Below are 15,430 nucleotides of genomic sequence, written 5' to 3'. Positions count from 1 at the left end.
AATTTATACAGCCACGAGAAAATATAGGTAGCGCGTCATGCGTTACTTGTCATTGCCGTTTTGCATAAACCGTGAATGATGCGAAATCTCCAGTTTGCTAATGCATTTATTACGCTCGTAATGAATGGTACTGCTACGATAGAATAAGCCGGAACAAAAACTACTTGTCCTCTCAATTAATCTCGTAAAGGTGAAATAGCCGAGTCAGTACTTCTCAAACTTCGCATAAAGCCCTCGCTTTACGTGACCCAAGACGAGCAAATCTTCCATATCGTCATCAGTCAGGTCAGCCTGTAATAAAGCGTAGAGAAAATTTAGCATAAATGCACTCCGATATAAAACAGTGAATACGCGCTTAGATCCTACAGGGGTGTCGTTTTAAGCCTCTCCGTCACACACTGCCTGCACACCGTACAAGAAGTTACACCTACAGACACCTTTTAAAGCGGGTTTCGTAGCTGGGTATGATAATCCAGTTCCGTTGCTCGTACAAAAAATGTATGCGAAAATGTTCGAAGCATACGTACGTGTGAGGCAAACACACTCCGAACGTCCTTGAGGCGTGCTCGCACATAATGTTGTCCATCGTGCGAAAACATCGTGCATATTGTACCACGTATGAGCAAGGTGCCCCCGACTTAGAGTGTGATAATATACGAGGACTAGCTATAATACATACTGTTTTCCGTGCACAGTATACGAGCACTATGGCTGAAGCTTTAATGTGTGTTATAGTGATAACATACGAGGCCGTAGCTAACCTCGTGATCGGCCCGGCTGAGAACGAGCCTGTACTTGGCGACCACCTTAACCGCCAGGAGCATGATGACTTTCTTTGAGAACGCCATAGCGAAACAGTTTCGGGGTCCGGCGCCGAAAGGCTGGTACGCACCCGCATCCCCAGGCTCGAAAGTTTCCGGACGAAATCTAGAGAGAGAGAAAAAAACATTATAAACATGTTTGTCAGACGCAAACGTTTTGCATTAAACGTAGCCACACGGCGCATGCGTCGCACAAAAAAAAAACAAAAAAAAAACGCGCTGTTTGCCGTAGACATGATTACAGAATTACATGCGGACACCTCTCGGGCATGTTGGCTTTGTGCTATCGTGTCATTTGGACATATCTGTAGATCGTTTTTTTATGACCGATGTAAGGAGGCCGTCATACAAGGAAGAAACGTGTCGCAGACAGTTTCTGCAGACTGCCTTTTGTACGATGGTATTGGCAATGTAAGCGCGCAGCTTAAAGGCCGACGACCATACACGAGATTCTGCAAGGCAGAAGATCCTCCTCACCCTGGGAGAAAAAGGAACAGGCAACGCTGTACATGGTAAAAAGGGGAGAGGAGGAAGCGGGGGAAAAGTGGAAAGCGCGAACTGGTCCTTGGTCTTTAACCAATGACGAATGTTTGCTCGTTCAGCTCCATCACCTTTCGGGATCGAAGCTGCCTGGGTCTTGCCATAGTTCTGGGTCGTGATGAAGGAGGTAGGTTGGGATAACGATGCTCACGCCTTCAGGAATTTTGACGCAGCCAGCATCGAGTTCCTTTTCTACGAGACGAGTAACAAATCTGAAAATGCAAATGTGCCGTGAGGAAAAAATAGCATGTTTTTCGCTCAGCAAAAAACAAAATGCGCGCTAGGCCGGTACACAGGCTTGCGTTTGACTCCGACCGACCGAGACGAGACCGGCCTTTAAGCGCGTCGGCTTACGACAAGCTGCACTGCTGCGCACCCGGTCCTAAGCCGTCATAAGAGGCTTGAAAAGTGTCGTATGTCACTTGGGACAACTCTCTCCTCCGAGCCTCCGCGCACATTTTCGGCTTCGGTTTTGAGCAGTTGTATTTTTTTCTACATTATTAAAAATATACGTGACCCTGTAGAAAAATATTGATAGGGTAGTTTCCTGACACCAAACTAAATCGCCTGGCAAAAAAAAAAGAAAAAGAAAATGCAGGGCAATTTTTGGTACTGCTAAAGCGAGCTAGTTGAACATGAATACTTAACATCGAAAGAATAAAACACGGAGGACAAGCACAGGACAACCACGTTCTTTCATATAGCAACGACGTTTTTTGGGGGCAAAAAAAATTGCGCCTGAACCTCATACCCCCAATATTTCCCTCCCCCCTATCACCCTACCTTAATTGGGATCTCGTTCAGGGTGCAGTTTTTCCTGCCCAAAATACACGTCGTTGCTTAATGAAAGAAAGTGGTTGTCCTGTGCTTGTCCTCCGTGTTTTATTCCTTCGATTTTAAGTAAGGGTATTTTTGTTTTAAATAAAACAACAAACATGATTGCGTTCGTGTTTCCGGACTTTACCACCAGGGAAATTTGGCCCTACCTGACAGGCCCCTTACACGCGCCCTCTTCCCTGATCTTCTTTCCCCTTTACAGCGGCAACGTTCTTTCGCGATTTGACAGACTTTCTAGAATAGAGGAGGCTATGTTCTTACACTTCTGACTGACTCCGACGCGACCTATTTTTAATCCCCTTGCGACTGCTACGACAGGCAGTGCAGTAGCAGCAATGGCGGTCGCAAACGTCCTAAAAAGGCACTGACAGGTCAAAATATTTTTTTATTATTATCCGAAATGATAGAAAACGATTCCTGGACATAATCTTCAAAATATGAAGTTTGGGAAAAGAGTATTTGTGAAGTAAAAAAGAAAAAAACATTTCTAAAAGCCGATTTGAAGTTCCGCGCGATCGGTTCCAGTCCAGTAACGTCAAAGATTGAGTCGTCCTGCAACTCAGGTTTCTCTCCCACCTCCGAACCGTCCCAACCGGAAGTGCCTGTATGCCTGCCGGCCTGCCGTGATTACCGCCTATCGCTGTGAGCAGACTACGCTTCACTTCCGAGTTTGAACTTCTTCGGGGCCCTTTCAGGGATCTCAAATCTTTTGAAACGGTGTGAGGTCGAAGAGGATCCGCAGTGGAATTTTGTGAGCGACGTGAGGATCTATGTCGCGCTGGTGCTGTGCGAAAGGCTGCCTCTTGTTGGGGTCACAACCGAAAGTACGCTGTACAGGTTCCTGAAGAATGAGTCAGAAACGGCCGCAATTCCCGAAGGATTACTGGAGAGCTTTGGATCGAAGTCCTTTATTTGTTCTTTACACTTTGTCGACGAGGGTTATGAGGTCAGCCAAAGCGTCTTTAGGGCATGGGCGGTTGAAGACATGAGGCGTGCTGTCGTCCGAACGAACTTCCCGCAGCAAGTTGCATCGCACAAAGCGAAGCTTCCAATGCTAGAGGGCTAGAGGTAAGTCTACCAAACATAGAGAACTTCGTCCAATTCTCTCACTTTCCGATCACCTTCACCGTTACGAGTGCCGAGCGCCACCATCTCTTTTAAGGAAGGATAAAAAGCCAGGAGGCGACATCACTTCCGGACTTCGACTTTTGATATTTCAAAAGAAATAGTGCGTTCGGAATTGCGTTAAAAACGGGTTTTGCGAATGTCGTTATTAAATAATATAGAAATATCGCTACAAAAGTTCTAAATTTCATACTCAATTACGTGACAAATAAAAGAAAGACGAGGAGGTCAGAAGAAAAAGAGAAAAGCGCCAAAAGTTAAAATAAAAAAAATGCGTAATTTTTTTTTGGTGGTGGAATTTTTTTTTTGTTGTTTATGAGTATTGTTGTCATAAACAAAAAAATACCACAACGCGTTAGGCTGCTAGTATTTCTTTAAAAGCCGGTTGCGTCGTAGTCGGTCGCAAGTGTGAGCACCAGGCTTTAAAAACTCATAGACCCTCGTACACCGAGAGAACACACTGGCGCCATCTATAAGATCGGTACTTAAAACTTCCGTAGATTTCACTTTTTTTTTTTTTTCGGGCATCATTCTTTCTTGAATTAATAAAACGCTTTTAACAATGCGATTTCTTTTTTGTAGGCGGTACGTACTACGTACATTTGATCTTGCAAATACAGCAAAAGCTTCGCTCGATTAAAATGCAGTTCCAGGATCACCTCATAGATGGCATCAGCGTGCCAGTATGTTCTCTTGTCGTAAGAGAACGCAACAACTCGGTCCCAAGCAAACGCAAGTGTGTGAACTTAAGCCTCAAACTGGCCTATATTGTCGATACCACTGATACTGTGATCAGTTGAGAACGGCAGTATATTGCTCAAATAAATAAATGGCAATAAAAATGTTTTGTATACATTACCCTGAGGGAGACGATTGTGTCCGCATAGATTCGAGAAACACTTGTTCCAAATATTGCATCTTTGGCACGGCGTCGTAGTTGAGGACACCCTGACCGATTGGAAGAGTTTCAGGGTAAAGCAGAAAGCACTTGAGGGACGAAAATCGGTGCGCAGCATCCATCACAGCCAACGGAGCTAGCGTCCCTACGTCACTTCCTCGAGGAGCTGCGTTGCTCGGATCGTGGTCTGTTCAGAGCGTAGAATTATTATAATCCACGCTAGAGGTTCAACTGGCGCTAGTGTCTATGCAACTTCCGGAATGTAAATTGAAGCAGACAACAACCAGTCTACTTTTGCGATGCCCCTGTGCATTCCTATGGGGAAACGTGGGTGCATTTTGTCTCTTCACCAGAAAAAGAAACCATAGAAGGCTTTTGTTAGTTGGGTCGTACCCGATAGTACGCATCTTTATTAACATCGTAAAAGTGTACTTGCTTTATTTAGAGGGTATATCTGTATCAGTGAATGATGTTTAACTTCGCTCTAGTTTTGGGTCCAAACTTCTGTTCCATAGAATATGTCTAAAAACAAACTACGATTCTAAGCAAATGAACTATCGAACAGTATATAGGATATGTTCAAAGTACGCCAGCATTCAGGTGACGCCTATGCATTGCTAATATGCCAGTCCTGTCACTACTTGAAAATTACCCCGTCGTGCATTTTTACGAGGGGATAAAATCAGTTAAAACGTAAAGAATAAAGTACGTGGGCTATAAGAGGTATCTTTCTTTTATTATTTTCTCTGTCGGGCAGCTTTCATCCGGCACTTGTTTCCTAAGCTTTCGAGCGTGCGTGGATTGTTTTGAACGTAGGACAATTAAGCATATTCGCGTAGAGCAGAAACAATAAAGCAGTACTTACTATTGAATATCGGGCAATATAGCGTACCCTCCAACTTATTTTGATTATACACAGCGGGGACATCATGTTCGCGCTAACAGCGTGCAACAGTGCACATAAATACATGTACAAAGCCATTTTAGCTACGTCTTTAATGCAATGAAAAAGAAAAAGAAAACCGCAATAGCTGATCATTTTTTTTATCTGACTGCCTGACTAAGAAATGTTCGAAGCTATCTAGTAAGTATGAATTATTTATTTATTATTTACAGAAACGACCTGCAGAGCTGAGGCCTTGTAGCAGAGAAGCACAAAATAAACACATTATCACGAACATAAATAAAATGGCAAAAATATAATAACTACTGTTGAATAAAAGAACACACACCAAAACTTGAATTCTATTAGTATATTAAAAAATTTGGAATATTTGTTTTTATAATCGAGCACAGGGAAAAAATTCACTCATTTTTCCTATAAAAATGTATTACCAGAAGTCAATTTTCCACTGGTTACTGTCTATTTCAGTTTGTGACAGCTCACTAGCGCCAGTTTTACCTCTAGCGTACAATATAATAACTCTATGGTTCCGACAGGGCCGCACGGTGCGACTTCGGAGCACATAGCGGCGAGCGGCGACCACCACAGTACATGTAATTAAAAAAAAAGTCAGTAAACAATATTATAGCAACAATGTTAATACCACAGGCCTATCTTGCGATAGAAAGGAACCATTTTTTTTTCATCCCCAAAATAAACTACCCATCGATCGAATGCTCAATCTACGTCCAAAAATGCAGTTGCGATTGAGAGAAAGTTTCAGAACTAACCAGTATCTAATACAAAAGTCAAAAGCGATTTTTGAAGATTTGCACGGAAAAAATGGCGGCCAACAAAGCCCGCGAATCATGAAGGTAAATGGCGTCTTCTATTGTCAACGAGCCCTGTTTTATCAGTGAAGATTTCCAGAAATCGCTCGTCACTTTTGAACGACGTAACGGCACACTCTAAAGATTACATGTGATTTCAATCGGTAGCAATGCCTGTGGGCGAAGACCGAGTGTTTTGAGATGCGTAGTTTAATATTGCGACAAGCATGACACGGTTATTTTTTCTCCTAAACACCTGGTACATCAAACAAGAAATATAGGAATCAAACGAGGGTTAATCGCGAACATAATTATTGCACCGTTTTTATGCAGTACGGCAGAAGCAGTCCATCCTTTTCGCTTGCTATTCCGAGAAATCTGTACCACCGTACGCTTGCTTTATCTCCAGGAAGATTATGGTATCGGTCCCATAGGAGCGCATGTGTGAAATATGCAAGGTGCTTAAAAAAACAGTTGTGAAAGCTACATTAATGTGATTTTGTGCAGGTGAGCTATACAATCAGAGGAGCATAATACTGAAGAATGATCAATCAATAAATCAATCGATCAATCAGTCAATGTTCCGTCTTTATTTTTGGCCTTATAGGCAACGGTGCCCCATACAAAAATTTGCCAAAAGCAGCTTGACGGGTTTTGAGGCCCCGTCAAGCCAACCCCAACCCTCAAGCCAGCGTCACAATAAGTCGATTATTTAACTAAATTTTGTTAAGTACTCGTTAATTAATGAATATAAATACATTAATCCAATCAAACACTTGCTGAGCGTCATCGAAAACCACAAAACGAAGAAACTTTAGAAATATTTGCGGTGGGTTTCCTCCCGCTGAAGCAGATTCGGCCGGGTACAGGTCTGAGCGCCATAGGTCCGAGTCTCGAAGCGGCGACTCACCCCATTTTGAAGTATGGTTTTAATTTCGTCCCGGACTTTTTCTTGGACGTCTTGATGTCTTGCTAGAAGGTACAGTAGCCAGGACGAGTACTTGCTCAGGTTCACGGTTCTGGAGTAACACGTACGCTCGACGTTGAATAGCCACACGGTGCCTAGAACGCGGCTGACGGACGGACGGACGGACGCCTGCCCACCGGTCCGTCCGTTCATCCACAGACCCACCCATCCATGCATCCATCCATACATCCACCGATGCACCCACCCATCCACCCACCCCTTCATCCATCCATCCATCCATCCAGCCATCCATCCACTTATCCTTCCAACCATTCATTAATCCATCTATCCATCCAACCATCCACCCACGCATCTATCTATCAATTCATTTATCCATCCATCCATACATTCATCAATCTATCTATCCATCTATGCATTCATCCTTCCATCCATCCATTCCTTATTAAGATTAGCTCTGTTACTTGCCCTGCTGTCAGAACGAGGGAAGCGTTGCTCTCTACTTCCACAGGACTCAGGAAGGATTGTTTTGGCGGCGTTATTTTCCCTTTGGGAGAAACGGAAAGGAACATCTTTTGGGCAGACATTACAGCAGCGTGGAACTGCTGCTGCACAATATAAAGCCACCGTTACACTGTTCATATAGACGCTTTGCAGCAGCTGTGCATGGGCGCCGCCATAACTGACCTTCAGTTTTTGTTTCCCCTTATTATGTTTACTTCACTTCATTATTACCATATCAGGCTAGGCCATTGCCATCCTACATTTTACTCTGCCTTTCTCCCCAGCATTGGCCTTTTTGGAGGCTTGTACACACCGATTTCAGTGGCTAAGTATCTTGGTAAAACAAGAGAAGGTCAGCAATGGCGGCTGTATTCTGGCGCGTGTGTAAAGCGTCTATATCGAGCAAAAGACACTGTGTTCTTTGCAGACACATGGACAGAATCATCATCGGACACGCCTCGAGAATGCTCCGAGCGTGTTTGGTTCAAACATACGAACACTTGGAACATGTCTGCAAACCGTCTTTGTATGACCAATGCGACATAGTCCATATATAAGAAAGAAACATGCCTCAGACGATGTGTACGGACTGTCTTTTGAGTGATGTGTCTGCAGTGTGACCGTGCCTTAATTAAGGACTGCTCTACAGTCACTGACAGCTAAGAAACGCAACGCGCAGCTTATCCCGAACACCTTTTTCTCGCTCCGGCCAACGAAATGAACATTCTTCTCTGCCTTCTTCCAGAGCCTTCTTTCAGAGCCCTGTATTGGGAGAGTTTGGCCAATGGGTGCAGCAAAGACCGCCGCCAGCGCCGAATATTTCACCCGTGGTTAGAGGGTAAACTAAATCTGCGACACACTGGCGACCAATCAGAAGACAGTGACGTCCCAATATTGGAAACGACATTTAAAGCGTGAAATAGAAGCGTTCAATCTCGGTGTCTCGGTGACAAGGGCGTCAATAGCATAGCGAATCTGCAGCAATGATCGAAACTAAGCAGTTTGCTGTGGATTAGAGCGCATGTTCGTTTATTCTATTGTTGAATATGAACGCGATAAAAACCTCACATGCGCCATGTTTTTAGTCACCAAGAGTTTTTACTCTGGCGACGCTAATACGGCTTGAACTAGTCGCGTCGCATTTTTAGAGCTCATGACCACTGCTAGGGGCTGTTTCGCGGCATATCAGTGGCCACGAGAAGCTCGCCTATTCAAACCAATTAATGGCCAAACTCTGACTTGTTCGATTCAGGAGCGCCGTCTGAGGAGTTGTTTGAGAGCTGTTTGGGAGCTATTTTACGCAAAATAAAACAAATTTTTTAGAGCAGTATTGACAGCGCGAGACGCCATCTAGTCGGTAGCAACGTTACTAGAACCACTCAGTTGGGAAGCTGCCATAGAGACTGCTCTGAAACAGTGGCCCCGATCTGTCCTCCGAAACCCAGCTAATGGCGAACACAACGCCACCATTTCTCCCGCAGCAGCCACTCGAGGAACCGCATGGTACTTCTATTTGGCCATTAATTGGCCATTTTGACGCCGAAACAGCGGAAGAGGTTACAGGGGTGCCACCACCGTCTCCCCAGCGGACGCACCGCGAATTACTACCGAAGTTAAAATGCACCTAGGACGGGACGCGCTACCTGAAAGCTCCGTTGAGGCATGGTTGTATAAAAAAAATATTAATTGCTCCGCAAAACATTGCAAACTAATTATTATAAAAACATCACGCGCCCTTCATTTTGTACTGGACTCCAAAAAATTTCATAGAGAGTTTTTTCCGTTTGTTTTTACACAAAAACATGCTTTCTAAAAGCTCAAGGTGACCACAGTACAGACAAATGATAAAGAGTGGCGCTGTTGTATTTAGCTCGGTCTCGGTGGACGCCAGCGGCCCAGGTTTCGACGGCGAATTTCTCAACAGAGTGTTTCAGTAACGTTGGTCGGTAGTCACCTCATTTTCACTTGTTTTCCCGCTCGGCATTTCTGGCTCGTGGAGAAGAGGTTGATTTGCTTTGCCTTCACATTCAGGTGGAAGGAGCGAATGACCATCTCGTTGAGGTCAAGAGAGCGAATGGCCATTCCGTGACGTCATTAACTTTGTGCGCATAATTTCAAATACAATTATCGCCGTCAATATTGCTATAATTTTTTTTTTCGCGTAAAACTTTTCTTACACGCGCCTCCCAACCAGACTGTCAAAAAATTTCTTGTTTTATGGGCTTCTTAAGATTAGGGACAACAACTGGGACAACACAACAGTCTCAAAGTCTCAACGTTTCTTTATTTGTTTTTTTCACTATGATTGTTTATTAGCTGGACCTCCGCAATAACCCTTATTTCAGTGCAGATTATCTTGGTCGTGCGGTACGCTTCCCTCCGGAAATGGTGACACCAGGAAACAATGCCAGGGGCGAGGGTGCACGCATGCGCAGACGCTTACTGTGCACAAGCATTAGCCACTCAGAAGGCCGGAGAACGAATGACCAATCCAAAAACTTGAACGTTGTTTAAGTCCAGACTCAGCCGACGTTACGAGCGGATGGAGTCAATCAAGGTGCGAGAAAAGTGCAGCGTCATGGCGATCGAAGTGTCGTTATAATTTTTTGAGTTTCTTATCGCCGGCTAAACCGATTACGCACTCAGAAATCCTAGGATAGCGTCCGATTCAGTTGGCGAGGTTGATTTAGTCGCTGATAAGAAATGTTACGCTCTTGGCTCGGCTTGACTGGTTTCACTGAATTGTAGCGTTTGTCGAACCTGACATTTCATATCGAAGCTCGAGTTTCGACTGGTTTGGCGCACCTTCCAACCTTTGAAAGAGTTTGACAAAGTTCGACTTTTAAAGATCGTTATCGACGAAGGAGCGAATTTTGACGACGCTTCTCCCAAAAATTGCAGATACTTGAGAAAAATAAGTTTCACGTGACTTTTCCTATATATTTTTCACGTGATTAAAAAAAACACACACACACACACAAACACATAGGAATATACACACACATACAAACACACGCAGAGCAACTTATTTAGTCCTGTAACGTGAAGGATGCGCCCAATAAAAAAATGGCACCCCTCCTTTGGTAGGTGGCGGGCCAGCTCGATTTTGAGGGTTGTGAAAATGATAGATGAATGCTTCTGCTTATCGGCGATATGAGATTATTTACCTTTCTCTATTAAAAATATTTTATGGGATGTTAGTTAGTTGTTGGATTTAGAAGCTTTAGCTAGGTGGCGCAAGCCGCCGCCCGATTAAGAGGGTTCAGCCGTATCCATCCATCTATTCATCCATCTAAATTTCACCCATGCGGACAACAGTCGAGCTTCAATAAGACTTTTTGTAGAATTTCTGCGTGCCACTTTTTTGTGTCACTTTTTCTAGGTAGCATTTCCTGCTATTGCACTCTGTGTTAAAAGACGGTCGGATGGGGACACTTGTAATAAGAGCCGATGCTTGAATGGTCATTCATACCCTCATCTGTTCCAATGGGGACACCAGCTGCATTGGAACCTCCGCAGTTCCTGTCCATTGCGTCGATCAGAAACTGCAACAAGTCCCGTTTCTTGTGTTCCTTCACCATTTTGGAAAGAAAGAAAGAAAATATCGTAGCGATTTCTATATGTGTTTAAGAAGGCAATACTTACCACTTGGCAGTTACTTTTTTTTCTAGCTCTATCTGTTTCTATTCTCCTCTCCATTCAAAAAAATAATATTTGAGTTCTGTGTATGTTTAGACAGAAGGATGTTAGTCAACCCCCAGTGGGTGTCTGGTGCCTCATTGTGGATGAGAACTTTAGCCAGTGCAGCACCACCGCGAGCCTGGGGTCTTTAAAGGAACCATGGCATTAATTTTCAGCTTCTTCCCCCTTACCTTTCCTTCTCAACTCAAAAGCGAAATAAGCGATCACCTAGTCGTGACGTAGCACTTCACCGGAACCGGAAGTTCTTACAGCCGTCTGAGGGACGGCGGGGTTAGCCGCGTTTCTTTTCATCGACGTATACCAGAACGCTGTAAGGTTGTCAACTGTGACGGTGTTGGTTTCGGAAGGCGATGACTCCGAGCTTCCACCGTACTTTTTAAGCATACCGCGGAACTTGCCTTTCGCAATGATGATACGTGCCGCCACGGCATTCATTGGCCACGAACGTGAATTTAAATATTTGTCGACATAATGATTCTTGAAGAGCGCATACGTCCGAGGGACGGACTGCTCGCGTTCAACGCGTGAGCTGGGTTCGGCTGAATTGTTTGGGTACAGCGGATGTATAACAGTGAAAAGGCGGGGAGCGTTCGAAGGAAAGGATGGTAAGAAATAATCCGCTATACTTTGAATATTTCGTACCGAAAAGCAGGCCTTTGGATCTTTACCCGCATGTAATGTCAGCACGAAATGAAACCCGAACGCCGGAACGCGTGGCCGTTAATACAGGCTGCTCCACCTGGAGGGCCTCTGAGAACTAATGAAAATGCTCAGGGGTGCGAGGGTGCGGGTCCTACTAAGGTGGGCTCAACCCTCGCGGGGCGCGTCTGGGAGTTCCGCATTTCGCCGGTGGCGCGCTGTAAGCGCCATCACATCCGATACAAAAAATCACTGTCACTGGCTTTGTGTATCGGATTCTTAGCGATATCTCTTCAGCGCTGTCATTCATTATCACTTTGTGTAGCGCAAGGGCGAAATGAAAGTTGAAACATTTTGTGCACAGAAGACCCGTAGTGCTTGATGACGTATCACCGGAACCACGCTGGGGCTCCGGTGAGCAAAGTGCCACGCGCGGTTTCTGAGAAATAGTGAAACGTTATAAACGCGAAATAAAATTTGTTTATTCGCACGATCATACTCTTTATGAAAAAAATGCTACAACAGACCGACCCTGATGCCTCGGTGGTTATCAAAGGGAGCTGATGCTCTCTTTGGTAACCACCGATATGCCAGGCGTATCGATTCCGGAGCGGAGTAAATTCATCACCCTGTCTGAGCAGGGCCTATCGCAAAGAGCTATAGCCAGGTCAAGCGGCCGCCCGGTGTCGACCGGGCGACAGTGCTGGCGACAGAAAAGCACCCGAGTCACGTAACGTGACGCAGAGCCCTATATTGGGAAAGTTTGGCCAGTGGGTGTGGCGACGAAGGCGCCGGAGAGGAGAAAAGTAAATGAAAGGGAGGAGAGCGCCGAAGGAGCGAGGGAGAAAGAAGGGAGCAGAGAGGAGACTACCGCCATTTTTTAGCAACGCTGTCGGAGTCTGGTCGGAGAAGAACACTGCTAAGGCTACGCGTCGTCTGCTACGGGCAGACTCCTTTTTCGCCTGAATAAAAGTTTGTGGCCCTACGCCGAAAAATCTTCATTTATTAGCTTTTTAACCCACCGAGAAATAACTGAATGTCATTTTCTTGCCAGAGCCAGCGATATAAAAGGCAATCATCGAGATTTAGATGCCGATCCCACGCATTCCGCCGGGAGAATGACCGAAGATGGCGGCCCTTCCCACTCAGGTGGGAGCAGCTGGGAGTTCACGCGCATGCGCTCATGCCTTTCGCTCTACGCCGCGTGCTCATTGGCTCACTCGGAAGGAGAGCGTCACGGCGGCGAGATCATAGACTGACCAAACTCTCCCCATATACGGCTCTGACGTGACGGCGCTTACAGCGCGCCATCGGCGAAACGCGGAAGTTCTGAGGAGATCTTAGTGGGACCCGCATCCTCTCACCCCGGTGCATTTTCATTAGTTCTCAGGGGCCCTCCAGGTGGAGCAGCCTGTATCGATGGCCACGCGTTCCGGCGTTCGGGTTTCATTCCGTGCTGACTTTACTTGTCTTCCTTTAATCCACTAAACGATATCCCATTAGTAAAATCTCCATCTAAAATCATTTATTCCAGCCCAGAATTCAATCCATGGTCTCTTTAATGTGCATCGTGCACCAGGCAGTCATGATGCAGGACACCACGCTGGCACAATGCTCATCCAGATCTAAACGGGCAGGGATGGGGATTTAACCCAGGATACCAGAGTTCAGCAATGCCCATTTATTGCGTTATGAAAACATCTGTATGCAAAGCTGAGGAAATCTATATCTATATAAAAACAGTGATCTAATCTTGAGGATGTAAAAAAATATATTAAAAGAAACCGTCACAAGTTAGCCTGAATGACAAAGGATGTAACAGTCATTGTTACTATTAACATATATTAGAATTGCGTTACTATCACCGCATAAAAATAATCAAATAAGTATAAGCTTATTATCATCAGGGTTGTTTACAACTGACTCAACGACTAATAATTAGCATATGGCATGGTTATGGAGATGTTTTTCAGTGTGGCTTTCCAAGCGATTTATATTTGCTTAATTCTTTCGAGTGTTTGCTTGCTTTGATCTAGAAAATATACATTTTGCAATTCTTTTCTTTTGTTAAACTTTTGTACTAATTTTTCAGTTGTTTTAAAAAGAAGTCAAGCACAAAAAAAAAACCCCTACTCATTATGTTTATTTTAACAAAATAACAGATTTAATGAACTGAATGTAAGGACGCAAACAAGCTGGTTAATATTAAAGGGGGGATGCAACAATTTTTTTACTTCGCGCTAATACCGTTAAGAAAGGACCCCTGACGTTAATGACCTATAACACACGCCTTCGTTTTTCACCCGACGCATTAAAAGTTCCCGAAAAAAAAGAAAAACGAGCATCGTTCACCCCCTCAACTCGCAGCCAGAACAAGATGCCACGTGATCTGGAGCCGACTATATGCCGCCAATATTGATCATAGCCACGCGCTGAGTTGGCAAGGCACAGGACACGCGCTGAGTTCCAGACATTGTTATAGCACGGCTATTGTCGTCGTTGCAGCGATTGGACACGGGCCACTACCCGAATGCTTCTCGAGCTAGTAATCATTACGAGCCAAATCGAGTGCCCATGCAATGCTCGGGTCCAATCTATGAACTGCATTAAAATATCGTCATTGGGGTGCACTGCGATCCCCACGTTACGTCATCACTAATTGCAAAACAGAGATTGAATAAAAATGATCGCTTTTGTTCTTGAAATTGCACCGCAACAAAGAAGTTTCTCGGCCAGTGGCGTTGCGTGCGAGTATGCTTGGGTCCCACTTGTGCCAGTAAGCTCGTGTAAAGTGAAAAACATTCAAATTGAATACCGTTGCACCGCTCCTTTAAGCATGACAGAACTCCTGAGACTGTGGGTCAAAACGACACATCCCCTAATAGGTTTCAAAAACCGGTTTCAGTGTATACAACGTTTTTACCCGCAGTCTCAATATGCATAATTGGTTCTAGATTTAAGAAAAACAAAAATGTACCAGCGAAGTTTCTTCTTCCGGATTTTTCGGAACACCGTGGTACCCTACACCTTTTTGTTGCACAACTTGTTGTATTTCAATTCCAATTCTAAACGATTCAGTTACAGTGCCATGAACGCGCGTCTCTGACTGGTGCGTGTTCAGCGTCCTACACTGCCCATGCGTCAAACCTGGTTTCCACGTGGGAACAAACGACATTACACGAGCCGGCGTGTCATTGGGTAGGATGTGGCGATCCTGGGGTATAATCGGGGAAGTCCTGGCGAAAAAGGCGAGCAGACACGATGGCCGCTCTCGTCACAGCGTCTCATCAGAAAGCCTCGATCTTAGAGAGGGCGCAACTCATACAATGGAGGGCGTTTAGAGTTTAATGGAAGACGCCTCCTGGACAGATTGGTCGAAAATACGTACGCGTTGCCTTGTCGCGTTGCGAGGAGAAAAGCGGACAGAGACGCTTGTATGCGAGCAACGCTTTCGCCCGCAACTCGCAGCTGCGGCCCTGATCAAGCAGTAGGAAGCACTCTAACATCTAGGCACACCACGTCTCATTTCGTGTCTGCTAGAGCTTCTGTGAACTGTCCAGCTAGAGGGCAGCCTACACTAGCGGCTTTGTTCGCAAATATGAAATTCGTGCTTTGTTTTCCCTCATAAAATAAAGCTACAGTCATTGCAAAAAGCTGAAACTGCTAAAACTTACAAACTTGCCCAGCGTCATTAAAAACCACTAATTCAGTAACTTTCAGAAAGAC

The 15,430-nt window shown here is 44.9% G+C and overlaps 1 protein-coding gene across 1 annotated transcript in view; it reads right to left on the bottom strand.

Annotated features, from left to right (window-relative positions):
* Nucleotides 1-204: 204 nt before the first annotated feature.
* The window catches only part of LOC115325237 (cytochrome P450 3A6-like), a 73,806-nt gene continuing 58,580 nt past the window's right edge, over nt 205-15,430 (bottom strand). The window contains exons 3-9 of the mRNA XM_042293573.1: nt 10,836-10,935; nt 7,328-7,406; nt 6,845-6,953; nt 4,183-4,271; nt 1,433-1,573; nt 762-927; nt 205-291 (exon numbers count right to left, since the gene is read on the bottom strand). Coding sequence (XP_042149507.1) covers nt 205-291; nt 762-927; nt 1,433-1,573; nt 4,183-4,271; nt 6,845-6,953; nt 7,328-7,406; nt 10,836-10,935 — 771 coding nt within the window. The remainder of the gene's footprint in view (nt 292-761; nt 928-1,432; nt 1,574-4,182; nt 4,272-6,844; nt 6,954-7,327; nt 7,407-10,835; nt 10,936-15,430) is intronic.

The sequence above is a fragment of the Ixodes scapularis genome, unplaced genomic scaffold, assembly GCF_016920785.2.
Source record: "Ixodes scapularis isolate PalLabHiFi unplaced genomic scaffold, ASM1692078v2 PGA_scaffold4__175_contigs__length_147842914, whole genome shotgun sequence".
NCBI classification, from domain to species: Eukaryota; Metazoa; Arthropoda; class Arachnida; order Ixodida; family Ixodidae; genus Ixodes; species Ixodes scapularis.
The sequence above is the reverse complement of the archived record's forward strand: the minus strand, read 5'-3'. Positions and strand labels throughout refer to the sequence as shown.